The sequence below is a fragment of the Heterodontus francisci genome, chromosome 2 (assembly GCF_036365525.1).
Source record: "Heterodontus francisci isolate sHetFra1 chromosome 2, sHetFra1.hap1, whole genome shotgun sequence".
NCBI lineage: Eukaryota > Metazoa > Chordata > Chondrichthyes > Heterodontiformes > Heterodontidae > Heterodontus > Heterodontus francisci.
In genome coordinates, this window is record NC_090372.1 from 100729712 (window position 1) to 100753982 (window position 24271).

Consider the following 24271-nt stretch of genomic DNA (forward strand, 5'->3'; position numbering starts at 1 on the left):
ATCAACACAAAGTTAAGTATAAAAGTACTACTTGCTTTAGATTTGGTGATGGCAACACATTGAAGTCACTGAAGAGAGCTGTAATTCCATCTAAAATAGCTGGAGTAAGCCACTTTATCAATACCGATGTAGTCTCTAGTCAGGTACCTTTACTGTTGAGTAAACCTTCGAAAAAGGCTAGAATTAAACTTTATATGGCGCAGGATAAGGCAATTGTTTTTGGAAAGTTAGTGAATTTGCAGTTTACCCAGTCAGGGCATTACTGTATCTCCTTAACAAAACCTGATGTTTCTAGTCAGTGTTAGAGAATTATTATTGGCAGCAGGTGATAAGAATCAGAGGAAAAAATCAAATTGTCTTAAGGTTAGACAGACAATTTGCACAGCCTTGTGAAAGATTAAAAACCCTGCTAAAGAATGCAGGTGTGATTGATGAAGAGAATACTAGGGTAATTGAAGAGATTGGTGAAATCTGTGAAGTACCAGAAGACACCGTCATGTCAGCTTGTAAGCCTTCTATTGGCACATGACTTTAACAAGGTAGTTGCCATGGAGTTAAAAGGTATAGGACAAAGACAGAAATTTTTTCATTCTATATTTTAGAGACCTGACAATCAGATTTAGTCTTTCTACAATAATATATAGCAAGGACAAAAGTGTGATTATCGATGATATGGAAAAATGGATAGGGACTGGACTTGAGGCACCAGCTAAGTTTCTGACTGATAATGGAGGGGAATTTGCTAATGACGAGTTCAGAGACATGTCTGAAAACATGGACATTATGGATATGAATACCGCAGCTGACAGCCCCTTTTACCAATGGGCACTGTGAAAGGAATCACAGAATGATTGATGAAATGCTGCATAAAATCTTAGCTGATCAACCAAACTGCATGGGCGGTGCATTCAAAGAATTATTTTCAGATAGTTGGAGGGTATAGTCCCCATCAATTGGTCTATGGGCAAAATCCCAAATTGCCTTCGATGCTGTGCAACAGTCCTCCTGCTCTAGAAGGTACTACAATTAGTTCCATTTTTTTTCTGCACATTTGAATGCTTTACATGCAAGGAGACAGGCTTTCATCAAGACTGAGGTCTCAGAGAAAATTCAGAGAGATGTGTATAAGGCCACCTGAGACAGGATTTAATTCAGCAGATTTAGTGTATTATAAAAGAGAGGGTCATGGGAATGGAAAGGCCCTGGCAAGGTAACAGGTCGCGATGATAAGGCAGTAGTTATCAAACATGGAAATCAAACTGTTAAGGTTCATTCCTCATGATTGATCAGGATTGATTAGAAAATCTCAGGAAATGAGGCACCTGGTACATCAAGTGATCATTTCTGCTCATTTAAGAAAGGATGTGAATGCGTTGGAGGCGATTCAGAGGAGGTTTACTAGATTGATACCTAGAATGAGTGGGTTGATTTATGAGGACAGGTTGGACAGACTGGGCTGATTTTCACTGGAGTTTAGAAGAGTGAGGGGAGACTTGATTGAAGTATATAAGATCCTGAATGGTCTTGACAGTGTGAATGTCGAGGGGATGTTTCCTCTTGTGGGGGAGTCCAGAACTAGGGGGCACTGTTTGAAAATTAGGGATCTCCCTTTTAGGACAGAGATGATGAGAATTGTTTTCCTGAGGGTTGTGTGACTTTGGAATTCTCTGCCTCAGAAGATGGTGGAAGCGGGGTCATTGAATATTTTAGGGCAGAGGTAGATTGATTCCCTTGTCTAACCAGAATCTAAGATTATCGGGGGTAGATGGGAGTTTGGAATTAGAGGCAGAAATAGATCAACCATGATCTTATTAAATGGCAGAGCAGGCTCAACAGGCTGAATGGCCTATTTCCGCTCCTAATTCGTATGGTCGCATGTGTTTTCTGATGAAGGTCCTGAGCAACAGAATACGGCAGATCAAGGGTTGGATAGTGGTAATGTGAGCAATAATGATGTGCAGGACAGAGCTATCACATCCAAAGGCCAACTGTCCTGAGTAGGTACTTGGGTGACATATATTCCAGAGGGGTTTAGTGAGTGCAGGGAAGTGACAATTGTGGGACATGCAAGAAAATCTAATGACAAGTTAATATTGGTTGAATGTTCAGGTTGATGGCCAAGAAGCGAGGTCCATGGACTGGCAAAATGGGGTGAAAGAGTACAGAGTAAGAAAACACAGTGCAAGTTCTAATGGTGTGTCTGGAAGTGGCTCTTGTGACAGGAAATGATCATGTACAGGAGAAAGAGCCTCCGATAATGCGAGAGGGAGATCTGACATTAGTAGTCCCAAAAGACATCAAAGTGCTGGTAGAGGCCATAGTTTGAATAAATTACACAATGAAATGAAGGCTGAAGAACAGTCTTACAATAGAACTAGAAGCAGAAGTCCTCATGACCATGAGGTTTCGGTAGCTGCCGATAAACTCAGAGAGGCAAAACAAAAGGAGTTGGAGAGAGTGTTTAGTGTTTATTCTGAGGTACCAGATAAGGGACAGCCAGCTTAAAGCGAGGCTAGTTGCGAGGGTTTTGAAGAGGAACTAGGTCATACAGATGTTAGAGTGGACTCTCCCACAGCTGGAAAAGTAAGCTTAATTTTTTGGCTCTTTTGTCAACATATTCATGGGAGCGTAGATCAATCGACATAAAAGCAGTGTTGCTGAAACCGCCTAAAGAGGCAGCAGATGCAACTAAACAAATGTGTCTAAGGCCTTAATGATGCTTCCAGGGTGAGGTATTTCTCGGTGAGATCTGTTTTGCTGAAAATTAGTTTTGTTTAACTAAAAGCAGATCCTGCAATGTTTTATTAGCATCACAAAAGGAAACTTTCAGGCATCTTCATGATGCATGATGATGATTTCTTATGGGGGTGGTACTGCAGAATCTGAGATGTTAAGGTTAGAGTAGAATTGAAGATTGGGAGTCAAACTTGTGGGGCTTTTTAAATATAATGATTTAGATATTAAGCAGAGTGGGTCAACAATCCAATCTAGAGACTGTTACTCTCATCCGGGTTAATCGTGCTCGGTCATCACAGAAAGATGATATAGCTTGACAGGTCAATTAAACTAGTTGCGCATTCAGACTAGACCTGATGCTAGTTTTGGAGTTAAGTACGAGAATGAAACACTCCAGTTAAGAATGTTTTAAGGGCAAATAAAACATGAAGAAAAAATTAAATCTGGAGAAATTGTAAAGTTCCCATCCTTAGGTGACCCAAAAAAATGAAACTAATCTTTTTTTAGTGATGCTTCACATCTTGCTGATGGGTATTAGAGTGCAGCTGGTTTCATAATATTTCTGCTGGATGAGTATGGGAAGTGTCATCCTATAGCTTGAAGCTAAGAAAATTAAAAGTGTTGTAAAAAATACTTTAGCTGCAAAACACTGGCTCTTGTGGAGACAGTGGATATGGGGTTCCAATTGTCAAATATTTTATGTGACATTCTGAACAAGGGGCATACTGAAGATAAAATACTCATTGAATGTGATGTAGATATCCGTTCCTTGTGGGATATTGTACACTCTACAAAAACTGTGAGCGAGAAAAGGTACAGACTGACCTTGCTGGATTGAAACAAATGCTAGAGAGGAAGGAAATATCAAATTAAATGAGTACATGCAAGTCATCAACTATCTGTTTTCCAAAAAATACTTGTACAAATTGTTAGGGATCCGAGAGATGGGGCATCTCGCAATGTAATACTTTGTACAGAATATAGAATTTATTTTGTAATGTTTGTATGTTAAACTCTCATTTAAAGAAAAAGGGAATCTGTTAATTGCATTTGATCATATGCAGGTGGAGAGTGTTAATTAGGGTCTTAGTATATAAAGGAAACACTTACTGAAACTGGATGAAGTTTTGAGTGAGGACCTGCATGTATGTAATCTTGATTTTGTAAAACAAATGCAAGACTGAATAAAGATTGGGTCCAGCATAATCCTTCAACAAGAAGCTTTCGGGATTAGAACAATGGACTATGGGTAATGAGACCATACTCGACACGTACCCATCACATTTTCTCTTTATAGCTCATATGCATATGATTAAACATGAAAATGTGTTTTAACCAGTTAACCAGGTAATTTCTTTGCTTGCTGTAGGGAATCAAACAGTGCTAATCACTCAGAGAAATAACTAAAAATACACAATGTCCTAAAAATGGTATTTGCAACAATCCAGACTTGTTCCCGGGGTGGCGGGACTGTCCTGCGAAGACAGATTGGGGAAACTGGGCCTGTATTCTCTAGAGTTTTGGAGAATGAGTGGTGATCTCATTGAAACCTACAAAATACTTAAAGGGTTAGACAGGGTAGATGCAGCTGTTTCCCCTAGTTGGGGATTCTAGAACCAGGGAACACAATTTCAAAATAAGGGGGAAGCCACTTAGGACAGAGATGAGGGGAAATTTCTTTACTCAGAGGGTTGTGAATCTTTGGAATTCTCTGCCCCAGAGGGCTGTGGAAGCTCAGTCATTTAGAACAGAAATTGACAGATTTCTAAATACCAGTGACAAAGGGATATGGGGGTAATGTGGGAAAAAGGCATCGAAGTGGATGATCAGCCATGATCGTATCGAATGTCGGAGCAGGCTCGATGGACTGAATGGCCTACTCCTGCTCCTATGTTCTGCCGTACCATTATTATTTAAAGGCAAACCAAATAAAATGTTTTGAAACTTGAGTAGATCTGACATTTCTCAAGTAATTAAACATTTGCTCCCTTTAAGTGTTTGGCATGTAGCAATCCAAGTTTTCGCACCAAACACCAAAAATCTTACCACAAGGCAGATTCAGATTGGTTAGTATATGAATAATTGATTTGCTTTGAGAAGCAACATATAAAAAGATGAGCATGTTGACATTAAACATTAAACAAGTCAGACAGTTTCAGCTGCTGCAAAAACTAAGTTTTGGAAATACTCTGCATCTATGGAGAGAGAAACACAGTTAAGGTTTCAGGTCGATAACCTTTCGTCTGGTGAAATCATAAATTGTTCCTTGTTAATAAAGAATTGATAGTTCATTAAATCCCAAACAGGACTCCCTTTTTGATTACTCTAGCAAGGGGCGTTTAATTCATTCAGTAGTAGCTCATGTATCCTAATGGGAGAGTTGAAAATGTAAATATTAATATAATTCAGACTGGTTGATGCAAGATCATTTAAGCAAGCCACATTAGGCATCTATTACTTCCCCAGACAGTGCTTTGGTGACGTGAAGGGGTAAGGATTTAGTAACCTTAGACGGATAGTCCGTAAAAATTTATTTGGTTTACCGATCCCACTATTCCAGCATCTTGAAAGAAGTGATTTTTTAAAACCTCAGTAAATTGACTAATATACATGAACAGTTAGAGACTCCCTCTCTAACAGAAATAGCAGTCCAGACTGTTAACAGTTACTCCTTCTAAACCATCTAATCTGCTTCTCCATAGTCGGGTTAGGAAAAAATAGATTTAAAAAAAAACAACTCATGGTACTTCTAGACTTTGCTATTGGATATAAAACATTTTAGATGACTACTACTCCTGTCAGGTAGAATGCACAAATTTTGTAAGGCAACGAATGAAATGACATTGTTACTAAATACAATGCAATCATATCAACTTATACATTGAGAACTTCTCCAAATATGGTGTTCTCTCATTTTTCTTCAAAACTAGTCTTACATGCAACAGAAGTTCTCCCTCCTGAAGATTATCTCCTCGATCAGCTGCAACACAGTTATCATGGATGCTATTCCCGTTTGTTTTCAAAGTAACTGGAGAAACAAAATGAGAAGCATATTTATTGATATAAAACTCAAATGTTGTGAAATGTTTCAAATCCCTCCATGGCCTCACCCCTCCTTATCTCTAAACTCCTTCAGCCCCATAACCCTCAAATATTTGCACTCCACTAATTTTGACCGCCTGAGCATCCTCAATTTTAATCACTCCACCATTGGTGGTCGTGCCTTCAGCTGTCTAGGCCTTAAGCTCTGGAATACTCTCCCTACACCTCTCCATCTCGCTTTCCTCCTTCAAGACACTCCTTAAAACCTACCTACTTGACCAAGCTTTTGGTCATCTAACCTAATATCTCATGTGGCTCAATGTCATATTTTGTTTTATGAAGCGCCTTGGGACCTTTTATTAGAAGGCGCTATATAAATACAAGTTATTGTTGATAAGTACAATTAAAGTATGTGTTGAACAGTAATGATGTCCACTTTATTCTTTCAATACAAGCAACTGTAGTCATCGACTGCAATTGGGCACATATGATTTATCATGCAATTCGAGCAATGTACAACTAAACTTACTTGAATTAACTCCCAAATGTTGAACACGTGCCACAATCATAGTATTTCAGTAAACAGCCTCTAACAGGAAGCCTTGTGCAGCATAAACCCCAACACACACACAAACTAATCCTGAAGGATGATCCATAATTATTACTTTCACGGGAATACTTGTGATTTGAGTCCATACCACAAAGTTATAAAGAACAGAAACACAGAGCAGAATTTTCAACTGATGGTCCCATCCTGAATGGCAGGAGCAGTAGGTCAGAAACTTGTTGACAGCTGCAGTGAGCTTTGCCATGGTTCTTTAATTGAGCCAGGTATTAGCATCCTACTTCCAGGTTCCCTGACCAGAGAGGGCAGGTGGAATGATAGGTCGAATCAGTCAAAGTAAGTAAGGGTTTCTAATTAAGGTGACTCCGGCATGGGTTAGAAAAGCTCAAATGGAATTGGATTCCTAAGGCTACAGCAATCACAGGATTGAAGAGGAAGCCTGGGAAGGCTTCCTTCCCACTCGGTCTCCAACTCTGACCTGAAGATTCTGCTGCGGGATCTGAAGGACTGAGATGAGGTGATGTTTCCCACAGATAGGAGGAAGAGGCCATCCTCTTCAACCAAGCAGGCGCACAAGGAAGAGGTCAACCAAAGTAAGCAGCAGAAATGTGACCCCTCCAACCTGGAGACAGTGCAACAGGATCATTCAGGACCTCAGGATGTTGGGAAAAGCGAGTGGCGTAACACTTTCAGGTGCCAAGCCGCACACTCTGGACTCTCAGCATTCTCCTGCACAGCACTCCTCAGGACAGCATACCTTGTAGCTCCACTCAGTCCTCTTTCTCCAGGAACCTCACATCCCCATGTGAACAGCCAAAACTCTCTCTCACCCTCATCCTATTGCCCTGTCTTGCCCTCCTATCCACAAAAGCCATGTCTAACACTCATAGCTCTGCTTTCTCTCCCTACAGGAGAGACCACACTACTTCAAAGAGAGGCAGAGACTGGAGGTGGGGAGGGGGAAAAGAGCCCAGTGACAGGCACCTTGACGACCACCGGCAATGCCTGGTCACCTGGTTCACTGGAAAGGAATATTTGTTCCAGGAGGCTGCAGATGTCAGCAACATCCTGCTGTGAAAGCCTGAGCCTCTGGTGCTCACACATGTCGAGATAGCTGAGACTCTGCCCTGAGACCCTGTGTCGGGAGTCTCACCTCCTTTAGGCTGGATCTTTGGGTCCATCCCATCGGCTCTGTGGAGGAATATGTGGCTGAGGAGAAGGCAGCTGCTGCTCGTGTTGCTGCTTCTCTTGTCCTTCATCAGAGCTGCAAGGTAAAGCTGCATAAGTTGCTCCCTTACTGTGGTGAAGGCTAACAGCAGGGAAGTGCACCTTAAGGTGAATAACATGCAAGACAGGTGAGGTGACTTCCAAGAAGTCGGCAATTACCTGTCAAGCAGTGAAAGCACTCTCAGAGAAGCAGTGCTATAAGCAAAAGCCTCTTACCTGGCCACGGCAGGAGCTCTTCAGTTTCACTGATCAAAGGCTTCCCAGCCCGTCAGTTTCACCGAAGAAGCGCTTCCTGCTGTGCACTCACCTCAATGGCCCTGGGAAATAGGTCAGCTGACTGTTAAAGCCAGAATGGTTGGTTAAAACAGCAGATAATGACCTATTTGAATATTTTAATTATTTACCCGATAGCTCCAAGAAGGTTCCCTGTTCACCTCCAAACCCTCTCGGATGAAACCTGGAAGAGGATGAAGTCGGGATTCTGACTCGATGTCACTTTAGTGGATTTAACTCCCTGCATGCCCCCAAACCTGCCTCTCCTTGCTGGTAAAAAGTCCCCCCATTGTCGTGCTTAATAAAGTTCATAATAATTGGCTTTCCAACTTTGAATAGATCAAGACCATTTACCTAAGGCAGTTTTTTGTTACTCTCAAACAGTCTAAACTTTTTCTGGTTGTAACTGTGCCTAATCTGAATAACACTGTATATACTCAGCATGGTTAACAATTAGCTTGAGGTTATGAATACATACCAGCAACTTTTTTTTCTCCTTCTCTATCCTAGATGCCACATTATTACAAGTGTAGGATCCCTTTTTTGTAGTAAATTCTCAATTCACAACATACTTTAATTTAGCAAATCTTTACTCGGACTTTTCAGAAGCTTTTTTGAAGTCAACGGAAAGGAAAATTGGGCAGGATGTATATTGGTCAATGTCAATCTGGTTGTTTAGCACCCCTGCTGAAGTTCACACCCATTATGTGGAAACAATTCATATGGGAAGTAACTTTACTAAAAGTAATGCATGGCGTTCTAAATTTAATCAAATGTTAGAGGTGGTTAAACTGCAACCTGCAGGCCAAATGCAGCCCCAAAGCCCAGGAAATCTGGACAAGGCCAGACAGCTCCTTCTTACTTATAGTTGCTATTCTTAATTACTGGTTTGTCCTTTTTGCACTTCATGGGACCAAAAATTTAGAAAGGGCTTCTTAATTGTTAAATGAAGGTTGGTTGGACATTAGCAATGTCACTTCTGTAAATTAGTAGACAGACAGATTTAAACTTTACATTGATGATAATGGCTGTAGAGTGAGGTAGAGCACAGCATGAGCTTTTCAAATGGAAAAAGCTTCAAATGCTCATTACACTGCCCATTTAAAATTAAAAGTCTTGCATTCAGCCTTACCATAAATTGACCATAAAAACAAAACATTCAGAAAGCCCCAAGTGTTTCTTAAACTATAAATCAACCAATGAAGATTGTAATGCTAAATATCCAGGGTAAAAAATGCAACAAAAACCTACTGTGAGGAAAAACCCAGCATCTTTCAACAAAAAGAAAAGGTCAAGTGATGATATAGAAAGATTAACACACTTCTTCAGAATAAAGCAAGTCAATGGTGAGTTCTGATTCATTGGCAGCAAGGACATTGCGGAATTCGGGCTTAGTTGCGCACACCACTACAGGAACTTCAAGAGTGATTATAGCAAAAGCAGAGGGAAAAAAAAAAAATCAATGTGTAGAATCTGAATGAAGATACTCTTGGTGATTTCTATTATGGATCTCAGAATAATCATTTCCGATAACTAATTGGGAGTGGAGATGATTTGAATCAGGATCATTGATCGGAGAGATTACATATAACTGGACAGCCAAACATATGCCACTGCATTAACCTGTAACTTTCCATATGCTTTCAAATTTGGTTTTCAGATGCAAACAGTGCTGGAACTGAAACTCAGCCTACCCATCTCAAATGCTCCCACACTCGCCCATCACAACTGCTTCCAGGCAGTCTCATCCCTTGAATAAATCTTTACCCCTCTGCTTCATTAATTCTTAGAGGCTCCAGTCCCGCATACTCTCTCACTCAGAGCTCCTCTGCTGCTTACCCAGTCTGTGTGTTGAGAGATGTAACTGTTGAGAGATGTAAGCCTTTAAATGGCTTCTTATTGCAAACTTCCTTAAGAATTCTTCAGTAAGGGAGGTATCACTATTAGAAGAGTCAGGATGGATATCACCTCTCTCCTGGCCTCTGACAAACCTGTCACCAACTTTTACTAGAATGTTTAAAAAAAAAATCAAACAAACCAACTGGGAAATGTTGGAACCAGGATCAAAAGAAGCCAATTAGGTTTTGATGAACAGGATCCCTTGCTCAATAATTTGAATGAAATGCTCCTGTGGTGTTCCTGCTCTTCCCAAGGGAGTTCCAGAATTTCACTGATGCCAGACAGGAAAAGTATAACTTTGTAACCGGGTAGGGACAAGATGAGTTGGATCAAAGACTTGAGTCTGGGAGGAAAGAGGAAAGTAGAGAATGAGGGGAATACAAATTTTTAAAAAATTGTAAAGCAAAGTGGAAGACATCGAAGAGAAGACGACAGATGGATAAAGAAAGTTTGAAAATAGACATATAGAAACAAGAAAAGATGGAGAAGAATTAGAATTAGAACATTACAGCGCAGTATAGGCCCTTCGGCCCTCGATGTTGCGCCGACCTGTGAAACCATCTGACCTACACTATTCCATTTTCATCCATATGTCTATCCAATGACCACTTAAATGCCCGTAAAGTTGGCGAGTCTACTACTGTTGCAGGCAGGGCGTTCCACACCCCTACTACTCTCTGAGTAAAGAAACTACCTCTAACATCTGTCCTATATCTATCACCCCTCAACTTAAAGCTATGTCCCCTCGTGTTTGCCATCACCATCCGAGGAAAAAGACTCTCACTATCCACCCTATCTAACCCTCTGATTATCTTATATGTCTCTACTAAGTCACCTCTCCTCCTCCTTCTCTCCAACGAAAACAACCTCAAGTCCCTCAGCCTTTCCTCGTAAGACCTTCCCTCCATACCAGGCAACATCCTAGTAAACCTCCTCTGCACCCTTTCCAAAGCTTCCACATCCTTCCTATAATGCGGTGACCAGAACTGCACGCAATACTCCAGGTGCGGTCTCACCAGAGTTTTGTACAGCTGCAGCATGACCTCGTGGCTCCGAAACTCAATTCCCCCACTAATAAAAGCTAACACACCATATGCCTTCTTAACAGCCCTATTAACCTGGGTAGCAGAAATGGAATAAATTGCAATAAGAAAGAGAATATTGCAGGAATGAAAACAAAAGTGCATGAGTAAGATGGCCACATTTCCACAAGAGAAAACAAGCAAATTGTTGAAGGAGAAACAAATTTATTTTTGGCTGCATTTGCTGACAACGCAACCACTAGGTGGAGCTGCACTAGCACATGCGCAAATGCAGCCTGTGCCACTTAAACGTCACAGTCTGCGACGTAAAGGCAACTGCCAGAACTAAAGATGGTGCTGCTCCAATAATCACACAAAGGCAATGTAAACACATGGCAGCACACAATGGCTGGAGGGAGAGAGCGAGTGGGCCGGGGAGGGAGACAGCGAGTGGGGGGGGGGGGGGGGGGGGTGGGTGGGCATGAGAGCGAATGGGTAGGGGGGGGGGGGGGGGGGAAATGGGGTGGAGGAGAGTGCACCCGCCACCACCAAGGTCTTCAGTTGTACTCTCCCCGCGTTACGCAATGACGTCATCTGCGCATGCGCCAACCAGTCCTGACAATGCGGAATGCAGCGCATGCGCAGAGAGCAGGGGCCCGTTTGCACATGTGCGCAGCTTGGCGCAGTCTGATGACATCAGCGGCCGGCTAGGTTGTCAAGAATTACTTTGTTTATTTTTATTAATGATCGTTGCCACAGGGGATGAACTAGGGTCAATCACAGATCTGATCACTTCCTTGCATTATTCCCCACCTACATCCCTCTTTCCCCCTCCCAACCGCACTTCATTCATTAGTTCTGATGAAGGGTCACTGACCCGAAACGTTAACTCTGCTTCTCTCTCCACAGATGCTGCCTGACCTGCTGAGTATTTCCAGCATTTCTTCTTTTTATTTCAGATTTCCAGCATCTGCAGTATTTTGCTTTTTACTTCATTCATTGTCCATCCATGGAAAAAAATCTCTCCCAAATCACTTAATACTGCACTTTCAAAATCCTAACTATCTAGCCTTTGGTCCTCCATTCACCACAACATTCCTGCAGCTACCAGTCTGCTCAACCACACCCTCACCTCCACCTTTGACGCCCTAGTTACCATTAAAACAGCTACCCCCTCTCACCCTGGCCATTCCCCAGGTATGGCCCTCACCTCCGCTTCCTTAAGTCGAAAGGGACGCAGACTTGAATGAATATGGCAGACAACTGGTTTACCCAATCATCATCAGACCTGGCTAGACCACATAAAACATTATCGGGTCCTGCTCTCCTGCCAAAACTGCTCACTAGTCCAGGACTTTCAGGGAACATAAAGATAATCCCTATCTTCTTTTCTCTACTGCAAACCATCTTCTTAACCCCCTCGTCCATGTCTGCTCCACCCTTACTCCAACAAACAGTTTGAGGAGTTTATGGGTTTCTTTGTCACAAAAACTGAAATCATCCAATCAGCTGCTTCTGTCACTTCCTTCCATTGCACTAGCCCACCAGGCCAAACTTCCTCTAACTCTGAACTTGCATCTTTCTCTAGTTTCTCTCCTATTTCCTCTCATGCCATGTCTGATCTCATCTTGTCCACAAGAGCCACTTCCTGCTCCCTCAACCACATTACCATCTAACTTCTCATCCTAGCTTCCATGTTAGCTGATACTGTTGACAGTTCTCTCTCTTTAGTTACCGTTCTTCCGTCTTCAAATCTGCTATCATCACCCCTCTCAAAAAAAAACAAATCTTTATCCCACTGTACTTACAAACTACCGTCCCCATCTCTAATCTCCCTTTCCTCTCAAGTCCTTGAACATGTTGTCACCTCTAATCTTTCCTGGAATTCCATGCTTGAATCCCTAACATCAGATTTCCACCCCTGCCTTGACTGAAACAGTTCTTAAAGTCACATGTGACATCCTATGTGAATGTGACAAAGGTAAGCTATCTCTCCTTGTCCTGTCTGTAGCCTTTGACATGGTTGGTCACACTATCCTCCTCCAACACCTCTCCGCCATTATCCAGCTGGGTGCGATTGCTCTCACCTGGTTCCAGTCTTATTTAACTAATCATAGCCAGAGTATCACTTGCAGTGGCTTCTTTTCCTGCTCCTGCACCATTACCTGGTGTGCCCGAAGGACCTATCCTTGGCTCCCTCCCATTTCTTATTTACATGCTGTCCTTCAACAACATTCTTCGTAAACAGAGCGTCAGTTTCCACACGCACGCTGCGACACCCAGCTCTAATTCATCACCACCTCTCTCGACCCCTCCACTGTCTGAATTGTCAGACTGCTTGTCCAACATCCAGTATTGGCTAAGCAGAACATTTCCTTCAATAAAATATTGGGAAGCTTGAAGTCACTGTCTTCAGTCCTCACCACAAACTTTGTTCCCTTATCACTGACTCCATCTCTCTCCCTGGCAACTGTCTTGAGGCTAAACCAAACTGTTCGCAACCTTGGTGTCATATTTGATCCAGAGACGAGCTTCCGACCACATATCTGTGGCATCACTAAAACCGTCTATTTCCACCTCCACGGCATCATCTGACTCTACCCCTGCCTCAGCTCATCTGCTGCTGAAACTCTCCTCCATGTCTTTGTTACTTAGGGACTTGCTGTTGCAATGCACTCCTGGCTGGCCTCCCATATTCTACACTCCATGAGGTCATCCAAAAACTCTACTGGCAGTGTCCTAATTAAAATCATGCTTCTTTCACCCATTACCCCTGTGTTCACTGACCTACACTGATTCCCGGTTAAGTAATATCTTGATTTTGAAATTCTCATCCTTGTTTTCAAATCCCTCCATGGTCTTGCAGCTCCCTATCTCTGTAATCTCATCCAGTCCTACAATTCTCCCAGATATCTGTACTACTCCAATTCAATCCCCTTGAGCATCCTGATTTGAGTCACTCCACCACTGGCAGCCATGTCTTCAGCCGTTCGGCCCTAAGCTCTGGAATCCCTCTCCCTCTCATTCTTCCTTTACAGTGTCCCTTAAAACCTACCTCTTTGACCAAGCTTTTGGTCATCTGCCCTAATATTTCTTTATGTGGCACGCCGTCAAATTTTGTTTGATAACCCTCCTGTGAAGGACCTTAGGATGTTTTACTAAGTTAAAGGTGCTATGCAAATACAAGTTGTTGTTGTAAACATTTGGCTGAAGGGTCTTCAGTGTTAGAATTCAGACGAGATCCATCAAAATTTGAGAACAATACCAACGTGAGTTTACAAGGGTGCACTGTTCAAATGCAGAGCGATCTGGATAAATTGGAAAGTCCATCTAAGAGATGGCAAATTAAATTCAAAGTCAACAAAATATGAGACTACAGAAGGATAAATATTGGAATTATAAACGAAATATTGTTAGCGAACATGATACAGCTTAGCATTAGTGAACAGAATGCTGAAACTGTATCCACAGTATGTGGCAGTGATAAATAAGTCGAATAGGATCGTTTGCTCTATACCACACATTATGCAACCAATCACATGATGGAATAGTGAAACAATGAGACATTGGTTTGCATCCATATAGAGTGCTGTGTGCAGTTCACATTGCCATATTACAAGAACATCATGGTGCTGGAAAAAGTGCAGTAAATGGCATATTGTCTCACACTTGAGCTGCAAGCAGAAACTAAAATGAGTAAACTGAGCTAGTTTAAAGTTAATTTTAAAAAAAGGACTTTTATTCAAGCTCCTTAGCAGCAGCAACAACTTGAGCCCTGAGACTATTCACATCACCCTCAGTAAGATATGTGGTTGAAGAGAGGGGGGCGCTAAAGAGTGGCAAGTCGAGGAGACTTAGCAGTTGGCAGGAAAAAAGACAGAAGTGCAAGGAGAGAGCCAACTGTGTAACAGCCCTGACAACCAATTTTATCTGCAGCGCCTTTGGAAGAGTCTGTCACTCTAGAATTGGCCTTTATAGCCACTCCAGGCACTGCTCCACAAACCACTGAACACCTCTAGGCACTTACCCATTGTCTCTCGAGACAAGGAGACCAAAGAAGGGTTGAAGTTTAGAAGAGGGAAGATGAATGAACAGATCTGATAGAACAATTTCATACAGAGGGTGACAAATCTTTTGAACTGACTATCCAGAGAAATTAGGTGAGACTGATAACATGTAAAATTTTAATGAGGGAATTGAATCCACTTTCACTTTTAAAAAAAAGAGCAAAATTTACAAGAAGGCTTGTATTTTGTGTTACAGGTTCTCATTATGGATATTTATAGTGAAGAAAACATTGTTTTAAGAGTTTTGAAACAAATTGGTACATTTTCTGGTTCCAATTTTTAAGTACCATTTGTGGGTTTTCAGAAAAGCTTACCTCGTGCAATCGTAAGTATATTTATTGCAAAGCTTCAAAGGCATGGCGCTGAGAGCATGTCCCTGAAGTGACAAAATTTCACGTGGAGTTAAAGGGGCACTGCTGTCACCTCAAAATCTAGGAATTACATGGAGAAAAGAGGAAGACTGTCCCATTTTAGAATGCTTGACACTTGAGCTAATGCCAGAGCAAGTTGTGGATTTGAAGGCTGTCCCCTCCGGTACAGGAGAGTGCCCACTCCCAAAAGGAGAGCTGGTCCACAATGCATGGGAGACTCTGGTGGAAAGCATCAGTGCGTTCTCCAGCGTTCCTAGGAACTGGGAGCTGAAGAGGAGCTAGGGCAAGGCTAACCAGCATTTGCTTACATGAAAACAAGAACTTATATTTATATAGCACCTTACAGGAGCCTTATAAAACAAAATATGATACCGAGCCACATAAGGAGATGTTAGGTCACATGACCAAAGGACTGGTTAAACAGGTAAGTTTTAAGGAGTGTCTTAAAGTAAGAAGAGAAGCGAGAGCTGTAGGGTGGGAATTCCAGAGCTTAGGTCCGAGGCAACTGAAGGCACGGTCACCAAGAGTGGATTACTTAAAATTGGGGATGAACAAGAGGCCAGAATTCGATGAATGCAGGTATCTTGGAGGGTTGTGGGGCTGGAGGAGATCACCGAAATAGGGAGGTGTCAAGAAATGGAGAGATCTGAAAACAAGAATGAGAATTTCAAAATCAAGATGTTGCTTGACCAGGAGCCAATGTAGGTCAGTGAGCACAGGGGTGATCAGTGAATGGGACTTGGTGTGAGATAAGACAAGGGCAGCAAAGTTTTGGATGACCTCAAGTTTACAAAGGGTAGAATGTGGGAAACCAGCCAGGAATGCCTTGCAATAGTAAAGTCTTGAAGTAGCAATGGCATGGATGTGGGTTTCTTCAGAAGATGAGCTGAGATGGGGTGAAGTCGGGTGATATAATGGAGGTGGAACTAGGCAGGCTTAATGATGGCACAAATGTAGTCAAAAGCTCATCTGAGTCAAATATGATACCAAGGTTACAAACAAACTCGTTTAGTCTCAGACTGTTGCCAGGAAGAGGGATGGAGCCAGTAGCTAGGGAACAAAGTTTGGAATGGGGACCAAAAACAATGGCTTCAGTCTTCCCAATATTTAATTGGAAGAAATTTCTGCTCATCCACTGCTGGATATCGGATAAAGCACTGATAATTATGCAACAGTGGAGGAGTTGAGAGAAGTGGTGATGAGGTACAGCTTGATGTTGTCAGTATACATGTGAAAACTAATGCTGTGATTTTGGATGATGTCACCAAGGGGCAACAAGTAGATGAGAAATAGGAGGGGCCACAGATAAATCCTTGGGGGACACCAAAGGTAATGGTGTGGGAGCAGGAACAGAAGTCACTGCAAGTGATACCCTCTGGCTATTATTAGATGGATAAAAACAAAACCAGGTAAGACCAGTCCCACCCAGTTGGACGACAGTGGACAGGAGTTGGAGGAGGATGGTGGTGTCAACTGTGTCAAAGGCTGCACAAGGGTGGAGAAGGACGAGGAGGGATCATTTTGTCAGTCAGACAGGATGCATTTTGTGACTTTGATAAGAACTGTGTCAGTACTGTGGCAGAAACCTGAAAGGAAGGATTCAAACATGGAGCTCCGGGAAAGATGGGTATGGGAGGTGACAACATATTCAAGGAATTTGGAAAGGAAAGGTAGATTGGAGATGGGGTGGGTAGTTTGCAAGGATGGTGGGGTCAAGGGTTTTTTTTTTTTGAGGGGAGGGGTGATGATGGCAGATTTAATGGATAAAGGAAGAACATCTGAAGAGAGAGAACCGGTAACAAATTGGCTAACATGGGGATCAGGAGGTGAAGTTGGATGGTCAGCAGTTTAGTGGGAATTGTGTCAAGGGAGCAAGATATGTTTGGAGAGGGCATGAGGGAAGATAGGAGATAAACTAGAGAAAGATGTGAGTTCAGGGCTAGGGCAGGTGAGCTTTAGAGGAAGTCTGGCCCAGTGGGCTGCTGGAAGGGAGAGACGGGCCAGAGGCAGCAGATGAGAGTGGAGAAGACAGGGGAGAGGGTTTTAAAGAAGATGGTTTGCAGTAGAGAAAAGAAGCCAGGGTTATCTATTGTGTTTCAGGATGAGCCTAGAATATTGAGCAGCTTCAAAAGATCAAAGCAGGAACCAATAAGTGCTTTAAACAGAAGGTCAAACATGACTTACATACACTTTATGATGGAATGAATGTTCTTGCAACTTTTTTCTCTCATGTGAATTGAATTTCAGCAATGTCTACCTATTTCTCAGTAGATAGGAGTCTAGTGCACTTTGACAATCTCACATAGAGAGGCAGTGACTTTTCCGATATGGGAAGTTTAAAAATTATACTGGCACACAAGAGGTCACTCTACTGTGCATCTGGATTTACTGTATCTCACCTGGGAATGCTTAAACACAGAGTGTTAAAAACAGAAAAGTGTTCCATTTCTCAACTCGCCTTCACCAAAGGTTTGTACATGCATAAATGAGTTTAAATTAAGAATATCATTTCAAAACTGCGACTCTATATAGTGTAGTGCAAAAAAGGAGAGCTCACAGGTAACCTAGCTCGGATTTTAAAAGTAGAATTGAGCAGCTGCAGATGTCAGCACAACAAAAAGGGACAATGTATTTTCATGAAAGAAAATCATTGTTTTAGCTGCATTCATTGAAACATTTTGATTTCCAGCTACAAAATGATATTTGTTCCAAATCTGTAGCTCGTTTAAAGTTACATTTTTTGCCGATGGTAACTCCTACGATACTTATAAATTTGACTCCTCCCCACCAACCCAGACCATAGCATTTCTAAAATGAACAAAATTCCTTATTCAGATGTAGAATATAAATTATAATCTGAGCAAACTGGAACCAACAAAATCCAACTTGGAAAGTGGGTTACAGCCAGTGTGCTCAAAACCTTCCTGTGTAACTGCAAACTTCCTCAATTTTAAAAGTTTCAGTAGCAGAAACAGTCCAAAACCAAAGCACTAATTCAGAACAAAATGTTTCCTCATCATGAAATAACAAAACTTGTAAATTCAATTATTTGCATCGGGCTAAAATGAATGCTTCTTTTAATGATGCCTGAAATGAAAACTGTAGGGCTGGCATTTACCACTAATCAGCGCATGAGCTGAACTGAAGAGCGTAAATGCTGCGAGAACACATTTAGTTTGGATCCAAGGGTGTGATGCAGTATAAATGGGACTTAAGATTTGGCGTCATCCAGCAGTTCTTTATGCTACCAGTTCCGCCCATTGTTCCCTTGCAGCAACAAGGCAGGAAGTAGGAAACCCATTAGTCCTCCTTCTCTATCGACACATTTATACACTATTTAACAGAAGTGCAAACTGATATGAAGTTCTATGCATCACAGCTGCTGGAGAAAATTCGCTATGGAATTTTTTTTCTGCTACTTTGTTGGAACCACTGGATGACTTTGGATCTTTATTTCTTTGGGAGGTTGAAGTTATGAGTGCATCTCATCTCTCCAAAAATCAAAGCTACTTATTTTCTCCTTGAAAACTGTATTTTTGAGCTTGAAAGCTCTGTGAAAGAGAATCTGTAATAAAGAAACTTAAAAAAAAAAGAATGGGTCACAAAAAAGTCACGAGATCTAGTTGTGCAGGTATGAAGGAAAACATTATAAACCTAAGCAAAGAGTAGAAGGGAGATGATCAGCTTTCTCCTGCTGCACACCTTGATTTCCCCAAAAACAAAGGGAGAAAGAAGTTTTCATGTAGACTTCAGAAAAGGACAGACAGAATTTTACTTGTGGTGGATGCTCTGCCCACCAGCTAAAAAGTCAGGGGTGAGCATATCTCCGCAGAGCCAGGAAGCCACACTGTAATTTTATGTGGCCCAGGCCCTAATTGGACTTGGTCGGGACTTCTGCCCCTCTGAAGCATGAAATCTCGCCTCTGAGAGCTGCTAGCTAATCAGAGGGCCGGCAGCTCCTCAGTCCCAGCAGCGCCATCGGGAGCGGTGGCCACTGCTGTGACTGCACACAGTGAGAGGAGCAACATGGATGTTGACCACAAAAAAGATAAGCAGGGTTTCAGGCCTCATCGGGGACAATTGGCTGGGCCTCAGCAAGGGGGTGGGGGCTGATCGAGAGGACGAGTTCCAGTGGGGGTGGCTTGTGCCACTCGGGTGGCCCGCTGTGGGGGCGCAGGGTGCCTGAGCAGGAGGAGCCTCCCACCACCCCCCAGCCCACAAGGAGGCCGCCAGGTTTAACTCGGTGGCCTCCCCAGGTGGTGAAGTGCCTTTCTGCCACAGCGGCAGGAGGAGGCCCTTCAGCGGCAATTAATTAAAGGCACTTAAGGGCCTCAATTGGTCTGGGGTGGGCAGGCCATTTGCCACCTCCCCCGCGGCTGGTAAAATGGCAGGTCAGGTAGGCGACAGGAACAGACCCCTGCTTCCCAGCCTGAGATGCCAATTTTATGCAACAGTCATGCCTTGTACTCATCATCCTCACTTAAATCCATTACATAATCTGTGAAACCAAGAGGAAGCGGAGGGGGAAACTTTAGAATTCCACATATGCACAACTATCCAGTACTTATGAAAACTAATCTTTCCAAAAGTGAAAGAAACATAAGTGCGGTGTTCAAGACAACAATTACCATATTATTCCAATCTCTTACAAATCTGACTATATTATATACTTTTAGCACTCACAAAATTGAATGGATCAGAATTCTGCAAGAAAGAGATGTAGAAGTGAAGGGAATTGTAAGAGAAGAGGGGAGAAGGATAGGAAGAGAGAAAATGACTAAAGCCATTGTAGAAGAGGTAGGATTTTAGGAGGGAAGGAAGAGATAAAGATACTAAGACAAAGTGCTTTGGGAAGTACAGGACAAGAGAGTGTGATGGCTGAAAGACTGACTTCTGTGGAGTGAACAGTAAACTTAACGCCAAGAGAAAAGGCTGCAAGCAGGGACTTACAGTTAGGAGTTCCCAACTAAGATGGAGCAGGTCCAGATAGGGATTTGAAATCAATGCACTGGGGTACAGGGAGCTAATGGTACCTGATGTGCAGGACATTTTGTGGGAAAGAACTCATCACATAATCCTGGATTAACTGATGTTAAAGAGTGGAGAAAAGAAAGAGGGCAAGGATTGTGCTTAGAAATCATTCCTTCATGAGATGAAGGCATGAATGTGAATTTCAGCAATTTTGGTTATGGAATAGGCAAGCAATATTTCAGCAGCAAGATACAGTCTTGTTAATGATGGTCAGTCTATAGCTCAATATCAAACAAAATGTGTGTGTTAGACACTAATGGGTTCAGCCTGAGCATGCAGCGGAGGTAGTTTATGGATCATCAGTCATAGGTTTCTAGATACTGGTAAAAGTTGAACTGGATAGCTTTACCTAAAACAGGGGTTGATGTTAGATAGACAATAGAATGCATTAAAATAGCTCTAGAATCAATGGCAGTGGCATAAAAGCCAAGTTGAATGTTACGTGGATACACGTGAAAGATGACTTGCTTTTCAAAAGCATAACAAATTCCTTTAAGATAATGTTATAGCATCTGGCTCAATTGCAGTTGAAGCCACCAGCGGAAACAAATCATTCATGAATTACCTTCTCAAAACCTTTCATCATTTTAAAAAACTTGCATTAGATTTCTCTTTTGCAGTAGGTAACATTTAGGAAGTATTTGTTCAAAACTATATATCGCTTCTCATTTTTGATATTCGCGCAGTACCCTTTCCACTGTTCTATCTTCCCCATAACGTGGTACCTAAAAACGTACATAATATTTCTAATGTGGTCGAACCAATTTCTTGAAGAAATGCAACAATTTTGTAACTTCTGTATTCAATGTTTCTAAATATAAAACCTAGAATACCATTTGTGTTTATGCCTGCAGTCCCACCTTTTAAAGATGTATATATTTGTACTGCTCGATCTCATTAAGAATTTTGCCATTTAGGGTACATTGCCATTTATTGTTCGTTTATTTTTGCCCCAAAATATACTATTGCACATTTCTCTGACTCTGCCACTTATCTCCCCATTTCACTAACCTGTTTGTCTCCTCCTGCATTTTTCCTCACAGTTCATTATTCCTCAATTGATATAAAATCAGCAAACCCTGGTAAATTAGTCCATTAGGGACACCAGCACAGAATGGTGCATATCAATACCCAGGTTTCATTGTTTTCTGTCCTTCAACTATCTCTCTATGCAAGTAGACACACCATCTTTAACACCATTGGTTTCAATCTTCAGGACAACTAACCTATGTAGCACCTTATTAAAACTCTTCTAAAAATTCATACATGCTTCACTGCATTTCCTTTAACTAGACTAGGAAAACTTTTTTTATATTATGTTTCAGGCTTAGTTTTGAATCTTTTACATGAGCGAAAACTTTACATGAATACTTCCTCATGCATCATGCAACAGACCTGACTCTTGCACCAAGCTCTAATAACAGCCAAATATGGAACAAGGCTACACCTTCCACAGACTGCATATTACTGCCTGACCATGGACTTTATTCAACTTAGTCTAAACCAATGCAGGGGCAAGATCCATAGCACAAGACATCAAAGCTGAAAAGAGTAAAAGCTAAGTCAGGAAGTAATGATTCCATGATGCAAACCTTAAATTTCAAAAACATAAAAGGTTGAAAAAGGAAGCAAAAACTGAGGGAAGCAGCCTTGAGGTCCTGGAACAGATCATATTAAGGTAAAAGATTGTGAAGAGTCTTAATTTCAGCATAGCACAGATCTCGGGTCGAGTAAAAGTGCATAGAATGGTATATTTTACCACAGCAAGTCTTTAAGGAGGTAAGGCTATGTGATCTCACTACCTAGCACTCACTTTCCCCCACCCCCCCACAAAACAACATTATGAAACTAGATCAACATCATCAGTTTTCAATTTTATGGCATATTTCATGTAAAAATCTAAAGCCACTTCACAGATAGGTTTATGAAAAAAATTACCAGAGGCCTATGGAAAACCAACCAAAGTCAGTAAGAGAGATATTACGGGGAATGATCAAGTGTTTGGTCGAAGGAATGATGCTGAAGAAGAATTTCTATTTTATTTTTAAAAAGGAGAAATGGAGAAACAGTAAAGCTATAGGGAGGGAATTTCAGAGTAAAACGTAGGCATCCAAAGATTCTGGCACCAATGGTGGGCAGATGAAGGCAGGTCAGAATTGAAAGAGTAGAGATATCAGGAGAGGATATTGAAGGTGGATGCAGAAGGTGGGCAAGGTGAGGTCATGTAAGGATGTGAGGAGAAATATTTCAAATTTGAAGCACTGGAGATGGAATGTTGATTAGCGAGGTTAGAATGATAGGTGAATGAGATTTAGTGTAGTACAGCATAGTTTTGGAAAAATTGGAGTTTACAGAAGGTGGAGAATGGAAGGCCAAAAGAGAGAGTATTTGAGTAATCAAATCTGGCAGTGATAAGGGTCTATACAAGGGATTCAGCAGCCTTTCATATTGTCGCCCTCCAGAATAATTTTAGAGCAGCATATGGTACTGGCAGAGGAAAAGGAATGCTTAATGCAGTGGAAGCAGATCTGGCAATGGGTGGCTAAACCGATTGCACATCAGGTACACTGAAATTTACACTCCTCAGTCCTGAGGGAACAAAGATGGGAGTTGTATTTGGGGAAAAATGGAAGGGAAAGATAATGATGTGTTTGAATAGGATTATAGAAGATAGAGGTGAAGGAATAGTTTAGCAAGTGGAAGGTTGTAGAGCTGTCATGACAAGTAGAAAGTCATGGCCAAGGGATACGAGTTTTCAGGGTGCAGCTGTAAACAACTTACAGGGAGTTTTTCTTTTCCATAAGCAAATGGGAAAAAGTAGTGGGATTGTATGAGGATAATGAATGTGGGTACTGAGGGAGATTAGTAAATTGAGCAGATAGCCTTGCTGTTAATTGAGATCACAAGCCCAGAGACCACAAGAGGTAGCAAGATTGAAGGGATGGCTCAGGATATGGGTAAGGGAAATTATAAGCTGTGAGATTAAGAGGTCAAGAGGGTGATGGTAAATTCAGAGAAATGGCAAAGGGAAGCTGGGACGAACTAATCTACTCTGACTAATTGCATTCCACGGATGAAATTTCTGGGGTCTCAGATGAACAGGAACCATATTCTTTAAAAGTATAGGAACTTATCTTCGCTGCTTCCAAAAGAAAAATGGAATTTACATTTATCCTGACCACTAGAATAACTGATCTATGACTACAAATGCAGCATATAAAAATTAATATAATCCATAGTTATTACAGACAGGAAAAATAACATCTGTTTGAATTGTTTTGTGTGCAGATAGTGGATCATCATCAATTTGAACAACATTACCAAAGTCAAAATGCCAACAATGACATTAACAATTTGAAATTATGTACTGCCTTTAAAGTAGAACTAACAATCTAAAGTACAATTTGTAAATTGGAAGATGGCTAACACCAATGGAATGAGGGGGGATCTCGCCAGGGTAAAATGGAACCAAAGATTGACAGGAAAAATCTATAATGGAACAATGGGTGATCTTTAAGGCGGAGATGTTTCAGGTACAGGCCATGTACATTCCAACAAGGGCGAAAGGTAAGGGAACCAAAGCCAGGGCTCCCTGGATGATGAGAGAGATACTGAATATGATTAAACAAACAAAAAAGAGGGTGTATGATGCATCTCAGGTGAATTCTTCAAGCAATAATCAGGCCAAATACAATATGGTGAGAGGGGAAGTGAAGAGGAAAATATGACTGACAAAAACAGAATGTAAGAATACAATGGCAGTTAACATAGAAGGGATCCAAAAATCTTCTATCGGTATGTAAATAGTAAGTGGGTAGTAAGAGGTGCGGTGAAGCCTATTTGGGACAAAGAGAGTGATACATGCTTAGAGGTGCATGGCAAGGCTAGAATACTTAAATGAGCACTTTGCATTAGTATTTACTAAGGAAGATGATGCTGACAAAATCTGGGTAGAAGCGAAAACTGATAGGAAAGATTTACTGGAAAGGCTGGCTATGCTTAGAATGGTTAAGTTGCCTGATTCAGATGACTTGCGTC

At 41.7% G+C, this 24271-nt stretch overlaps 1 protein-coding gene across 1 annotated transcript in view; it reads right to left on the reverse strand.

Annotated features, from left to right (window-relative positions):
- Positions 1-24271, reverse strand: part of LOC137346034 (aryl hydrocarbon receptor-like) — a 226928-nt gene that overhangs the window by 110159 nt on the left and 92498 nt on the right. The window contains exon 3 of the mRNA XM_068009334.1: positions 5673-5764. Within this exon, the coding sequence (XP_067865435.1) occupies positions 5673-5764 (92 nt within the window). The remainder of the gene's footprint in view (positions 1-5672; positions 5765-24271) is intronic.